General features: G+C 35.4%; 1 protein-coding gene across 1 annotated transcript; it reads right to left on the minus strand.

Moving 5' to 3' along the window:
* Window positions 1–1,889: 1,889 nt before the first annotated feature.
* Window positions 1,890–2,955, minus strand: LOC122655234 (zinc finger BED domain-containing protein RICESLEEPER 2-like). Its single transcript, XM_043849445.1, has 2 exons — window positions 2,155–2,955; window positions 1,890–2,060 (listed from the first exon to the last, which is right to left on the minus strand). The coding sequence occupies exons 1-2, from the start codon at window positions 2,953–2,955 to the stop codon at window positions 1,890–1,892; spliced, it is 972 nt and encodes a 323-aa protein (XP_043705380.1).
* Window positions 2,956–7,711: the final 4,756 nt, after the last annotated feature.

Below are 7,711 nucleotides of genomic sequence, written 5' to 3' on the forward strand. Positions count from 1 at the left end.
TCCGATCGAATTTTTAGTGTGAATCCAGTTGGGTTAAAATCTCAGGTAGGCCACTGTGAAGCCCTACGGTCGACCGTAGGACTTCAACCCTGAATCCGTAGGGTATAAAACCCTAAATCCGGTTGACTTAAAACTTACACAAAAATTTAAAATAAAAATCAAAATAAAATATAATTAAAAACTATAAAAGAAAGTACTATATTATAGTTATATAAATAATATATATACTAATAAATTAAAATAGAATAGACTTAAAATGTCAAAGGACATAAGTATTGTTTTATGTAATTATACTTTTGTGAAATATCATTGTATTAATGTTAAATATTTGTACTTATATAATTTATTAATGCATATTACAATTAGGCTTGTCAACTGGTACGGTACCAAAAATAGGTACTCAATACCGATACCATACCGTACTGTTTAGGAGTTCTATTTTTAATACCGTAACCGTACCACTATAATACGGTTTCGATACAGTATGAAAATGGTATGCATATGGTACAAAAATGGTATAAATTTGGTTTTTATAAAAAAAGGGTATAAAAATAGTATAAATTCGATCTGAAATGGTTTGAAATTCATTTTTTTTTACCGGTATTAGAAATGATGCTTATTCGATATTGGAACCAATTTTTTATTCATTATTGAAACGTTTTTATCATATGAAATTATGAATATGGGAATATGGGATCAATAACACAAAGAATGCCAAATTTTTTTGATAAATCAAAGAATGCCATATTGTGGCTATGAGCTTTTCTTCATTTGGGCATGGTTACGCATACTTGAACCATGCCATTAATGACATTTATCCCCACCCTACCTTGCTCCCTTTCCCTTTGTTTCACTTGTGGGATGCAGCATGCCAGCAACCAACATAATGAACATAGGCTACATGTCCTTTATATAGCCTATGTACAAAAATAAGATATCAGAATCTTAAGGGCAGACCAATATCAGTACCGATATACTATGAACTAAATCCCTGTTTACCAATATAACAATCAGAATGAATACAATAAGATTCACATTTGAAACAACACCCAACAAGGCAACAATAGATCAAAAGCCAAATACCTGCTAATATATTCCAATTATCAACTCAGATAATGTGATGGAACATTGACTGACAACTAAACAAATTGACATAAGAAAAATAAAGTTCTTGCTCTAATGTCTCCGTAGTACATAGTCCACTTCCACCCATTTTTACAGGTCTTGCACACTCAAACCTAGAGAAGAAAACAGAGAGATCAACAACTAAATTAGAAGAGGGAAACAAAATCAGAAGGCTAAAATAGTTTACAAAAGAAATTACATTTGAGTTGATAATTGGAAGTTGAACAGAATTTACATAACCATTTGAGAAGTCGAACAAAAGCAATTGAAGTAGGCAAATAGCTACTTAAAGATCCATTTATTGATAACTAAAGAAAGAGACAATCAATCAAATGAAGAAAAGTTCCAAGATAGAAACTCACATTGCACTTGATAATTAGTTAATAATAGTGGGGTTAGAAGTTGTATGCGCTACAGTATAAGCATTATACATTGTAAAAACATCTCCCAATGCATCAGATAATTCTTCAGTATCTTGATCTAGATCCGGTTCAGTTATAACAAAAAAAAAAGTTAAAGTAATTTCTCTGAACTTGTAAAATAAGGATATGCACTAATGCACATAGTGATTAAAAGAAAAAAAAATATTACCTCCATAATTCACATCGAACATCCAATCACGGAGGCATACCAAAGCCTCAACATTCTTAGGGAGTAATTTATTTCAGTATTTATCAATAACCCTATCACCAGCACTGAATGGCGACTCAGATGCAACTGTGGACACAGGAATTGCCAATATATCATAGGCCAGCTGAGCTAAATCAGGGTATTGGCTCTGATTTGACTTCCAATATGCTCTGATTTGACTTCCAATATGCAAGAACATTATATTCAGCCACCCAAGTTTTGGGTGGCTCTTCCAGATATTGCTCCAATTTAGACTTTCCATTGGTGACCACATCATTATCCTGAATACAAAAAGAGAGATAATCCTACAAAAAGAGATAAAGAAGGCACCATTAAACACAAAAACTAGTGAAATGTCAATCATATGTTAAAATATTAGATAGTCAAAAAGTAATATACCTGTGCATAACGAGCTGAAACATCACCAACACGAGCAGTAGAAGAAAACCCTTGATCTTTTGGCATGCTCTTATATTCCCCATAAAGTCTTTCCAAAGCACTTTTCACCCGATCAATCTCCTCATTCATTAAGTTGGTCTTTCCATGATGGATCTCATTAAATGCCCACCTAAGAACCGATAACTTGTAACGGGGATCCAAAATGACAGCAACTGATAAAACCAATGAGTATTTTTCCCAATATTTATTGAATTTGGCTCTCATGGCATGTATCATATCTATCATGAACTCATCTAAGAATGATCCATCATTTAAAGTCAAATAAATGAGCACCATAGTATGGAAATAGAGGTTTGAAGTTGGATACTTTGAACTCGAGAGAACCTTGGTGACCTCATAAAATGGCTCTAACAACTTTAAAATTTTTTCTATCTTTTCCCAGTCATCCTCGGTAGGGCTTAATGTGTAGGACTGTTCTGAAAATTCCAAAGTGTCAAATGCTGGCCAATAATACAAAGCATCACTAAGCATTTGGAATGTTGAATTCCATCTTGTGGTTACATCTCCATGCAAGCCCCTGTTGGTATTCAAAGTCAAGCGCTCGCAACATTCTTGAAACTTTAACTTCCTAGCTTGTGAGCTCTTAACAAATTTAATACTATCTAGAACCTTTTGGATAGATGCATCAATTAATTTGATGCCATCTTGAACTATAAGGTTCAAAATATGAGCATAGCATCGAACATTAAAAAATTCTCCCTTACAAACTAGTGCATTCTTTGCATTCAAAGTTGTTTTCATATAACTAATTCCCAAATCATTGACACTCGCATTATCAACTGTCACCGAAAATATTCTCTCTTCAATGCCCCCACTCAATCAATATCTTGGGAATAGCCTCACAAATATTAGCACCTGAATGTGGAGGTGCCAATATAGAAAACTTGATCAACTTCTTATGCAAAACCCATGAATTATCAATATAGTGGGCAATAAGTGTCATATACCCATCATTTGCTATTGAGGTCCACAAATCAGTAGTGACTGACATTCTTCCAGCAGAATTTTTCACCGCCTCTCTTATAGAATGTTTCTTCCTCTTAAACACCTTATGAATATCACTTAAAAGAGTATTTCTACTTATAGGAGAGTAATCAGGATAGATATATAACATCAATTTCCTAAAGTCTTCATACTCTACAAATCTTAGAGGGAGTTTATTTCTTACCATTGAAGTCAAAATCATGTCTCGCACAGTATTGGGGTCAATCTTCAAATTCCTTAAGTTCACATTCCCATCAGATGGTTGCAAAATCATCTGGCCTATGTCCTTGTTATCACGTTTAGGACACCTTTTCATGTGATTATTTAAATCAATGGTCCCATTTTTTTGGGGGTGAGCCATAAACACTTGCCCACACTTAGTGCATTCTGCTCTGGGCTTTCCATCTGGAAATTTCTGGGGGTCGACCATTTTGAACCAATTACTTGTCCAACAAATTGATGACCTAGCCTTGGCCCTTTTACTTACTTGGGAAACATTGTCAACATTATCATCATTATCATGATTCTCTACTTGTTGACTAACAGAAGGTTCAGAAGGTCCCTGTGTCTGTGGTACTGAAGTACTATCAGAGGGATCTGGTACAAAAGTACCCCGATTTGACTCACTCATCTCAGTTGTAACCCATTTCATTTTAGTGGAGTAAGAAAGAAGTAATATCTAAACACCTACAATTCCAAATTAATGAATCATGTTAATAGGACTCAATGAAAAACCTCAGATCAACAAAATTTGTGGAAAGTGAAATAAATTTACATGCTAAGTATAAATTCAAGACAGGCCACCAACAGTCCAACATCACTATGGAAAGTGAAAAGTAAATTATGGAATGTTATAAAAGACAGTTTCAACAACAAATAAAATGGGACAAAACAGAATTGGCACTGGAAAGTAGCAAAGTCATTTCATTTGAGAAGAGAGATAGACAAAAAGACGCTACTGTACCCTACCCTAGCAGCATAGATAACCTTTTCCCTAATTGAAATATCATAAAAGGGGTCTCATGACTATAACAGTCTGCTGGAACGTAAAAAGTAACAATCTTCTCAACCCCTGGTTTGTCATGAAAATAGCCAAGACCTGGGATTGTGTTGAAGCCAATCAAACTGTTGATCTGGACTCATTACCCTCAGTCTCATATACTTTGATTGCACACTTGAATTGGTGGTTTCCTGACATAATAGGCTTTACCAGTGGATCCAAACTGTGCTTTACCAGTAGAGTTTTGGTTGGTTAGTTGGGGCATTGTCTTTGATATAATACAGTGATTGGGAATATGGGAATCATGTATACCTGGCTGAGGATGTGAATACAAATGGGTGTTTTTGGCTGTTGCTCAAGGAGAATTGGGACTCTTCTATTTTATAGGATACACATTACACAGATCCTTCACTGAGATAATATGTTGGGAAGGAAACTTCAGAGCTGATTGGCTGGTCATCCATTCTCTCAGAAAAGCCATGGTCATCTGTTCTTTATCTTCTTGGTATCCCTTTCATTTGCTTAAAGAGATTCCTCTGAGAAAGGATTCTTTGATTTTGACTAGTGATTTTTGCAGAGAATGAATAATATATACTATGTATCATCTTTGCAATTTGTCACTTCAAAGCATAAAATAGTACAAAAAATTCTTTAATCATGTCAAACAATAGAATTTGCACTAAACTTGTTCCATTGAGCATCAAAACCTTTAAAATCACTCCATAGAAGTGATACCAAATGCTACTAGCTGCCTCATGGTGGGGAATAAATTCACCTATTGGTCCCTACACTTGATCAATTACATGTATTCTTTATGTGTAACAATACATTATGTCACACCCCGGCCCAGTTTGTAAGGGCCAAGTGTGACTGGATGTGTCTCACATCCAACCAACCCACCAGGATCGCAAGTATTGTACTCTATTCACAAGTCTTATTCACAGATAACAGAATTAAATGCAACGGAAGCAATTTAATATAAGAATAAGACAGTAATAAAGAAGATCTAAACTGAACAGTGATATGTATATATATTCAAAAGAAACTTTGAGGTTACAAGGTAAGTTCTCAAAAGTAACCCAAAAACCCACAAGACTTATATACAGTACTCTTTACAAAAGTGTTATAACAAAAAGGGGTAGAGATAGCCTGATCAATCAGGAAGATCAGGAGAAGGCGCAGTGGTCACATGAGCACGAAGCTTTATGCTCCACCAGTAGAGGAGAATCAACTCTATGAGCAGTAGGAAGATCCAGAGCAGAAGGAGTCCCCATAGAAATACCAGCAACACCGAGAGTAGTTTCATCTGAAAAATATGAGGATCCACGGGGGTGAGCTCCACCGAGCCCAGTAAGGAAATGCATACAAACACAACATAATAATCCATGATAAATGTTCCAATCTAGCATGCTCCTATCATGGAAACTAAGTCATATGGGGTATAATTACTACTGTAGTAGATGCTAACCTCGGTCCCAGAAACACATAACCTGACATCGGTCACCCGAGCGAAACCATTCTACTATGGTGAGGACCCGCCAGTTTAGGCATCATACATCTGACCCTAGCAGAACCCCAATGACCAACCTTACTGTTGTTCCAACAGCAAAGTGTGCACGCTAACATGGGACAGTGAATGGCATCCTGGTATTACCCTTCAGACCTACCACGGGTTGTCCAACACCTCTTCCCCTGTTGGTAAGGGATGTAGTATGGGGTAATAATATATATATCCTAACCTAATGCAATCTAATTCATGATGGCATATGTAAGTTCAGACCAATTGTAAAGTAAACAGTGCTTCATTATCATCAATTGTACAGTATCAAATAAATATCAATGCAATGCAGTATGCCAATGCAACCTAATTCATATGCAGTCTAATGCAAAGAATATAAAGCTATTAAACTACATGAGCTGTACAAGTATTAAACTAAATGAGCTATTAACGGGTAGCAAGATAGCTCTACTAATCTAGGCAAAAGTAAGCGGTTGCATCTCAAGAAATCTCTCTATCATACGTCCCTCAATATCATGCTATTTTACAGGAGGAGGAGGGACAGCAGGGGCTGTAGGAGCTGCCTGCGGAGTCTATACATTCCTAATTACTACTTGGAATTGATCACCTATGTCAGTGATCATCTGATGCATTTGCTGTTGCTACCTTCCATTATTGTATTAACAAGATCAGCAACATTGTGCATAGGCATGTCAGGAGGGTTCCCTTGTGCACCCCCAGCTGGAGGATCATTATGGGCAGGGTTAGAGGAAGGGGCTGCTTGTGTACGTCCCTGTGCACCATGCCTCTGATATGTAATAGGAGGCCGTGGGTCCATAATGATCAGCTGAGATAAGAAGGTAAACATCAAATTATCAGCACATGCATCAGTTTGATATAACAGAGTGCACAGTAATGACAAAATAGTAAGAACAGTAAAGTATGATTCATCATACTTAACAGAATTCAAGGAAGGCCTTGAAGTTTATCCGCCCATCTGTGGAGGATAGATTCGATGTGAGTGGTATGGAACTGAAGGTGTTCTACCCTTTGATCGATGATGTAGAAGTCCCTGGTCATCAAGGACTTGCCGTCATTCCAAAGAATTGACTGAAGATACAAGCGATCATTGGTGAGTAGTTCGAGCACTCGATTCAACTCATCGATGTTTTCGAGGTTGTAATTATACTCCTCGATTGGCCTTAACACATAACTCATTTCGAATGGCAGTTGTGTGTTAAGCCAACATCCTGAATTCCTAAAAAGAACACATAATCATACAACATAATATAGCTTAATAAAATAATAATGATATATACAAGTACAATATTTAAATAACATTTATTACTTACACATGTACTAATATTAAGTGTAATTATAGACCAAAATTATTATAAAGCACTATGTATATAATTTTTTATACTTAATATTCATATACTTACATACAATACACGTGTATCAATTGCGTATAATATACAAATATTTTTAATAAAATTTTATTTTATCTTTAACATATTTATTTTATTTTATTTCTTTTATATGTATTTTTTAAGTAATATAATAATATTGTTTTATTATTATTATATTTCTTTATTATTATTATATATACTATTTTAGTTGATATATTATAGTATATTTATATAATATTTATTTAAGTATTTATTAAATGATTTTTAGAATCATTTTTAAGACTCAAAGCCCAACCGGATTCACAGCAGAAATCTAATCTGATTCACTGCCAGGTTGAACCGATCGACCGGTTCACTCTGTAGTGACCAAATCTTAAATAAAACGTGAATCCCTGAAATTTTTATGTCCCAAGTCCCATTCGGCCTTGTGCTTTCCTATTCTCTTCTCTAAGTCTAAGAACTCTTAAAGGAGGCTTTCTAAAGGTACTCCAAGGCTTAGGAAGGCTTCCAAACACAAAGTCTTGCACTCCTAACCAAAGGTAAGCATCCTAATCTTACTCTTCTCTCCCATTTTGCTTGTTCTTTAGATTTTAGCTAGGTTTCTCT

This window comes from Telopea speciosissima, chromosome 3 (assembly GCF_018873765.1).
Source record: "Telopea speciosissima isolate NSW1024214 ecotype Mountain lineage chromosome 3, Tspe_v1, whole genome shotgun sequence".
NCBI lineage: Eukaryota > Viridiplantae > Streptophyta > Magnoliopsida > Proteales > Proteaceae > Telopea > Telopea speciosissima.

Coding starts and splice junctions, on each gene's coding strand:
- LOC122655234 (XM_043849445.1), bottom strand. CDS start 2,955: ATGAAAACAACTTTGAATGCAAAGAATGCACTAGTTTGTAAGGGAGAA. Junction 2,061..2,154: donor TTTCAGCTCGTTATGCACAG/GTATATTACTTT, acceptor CTCTTTTTGTAG/GATTATCTCTCTTTTTGTAT.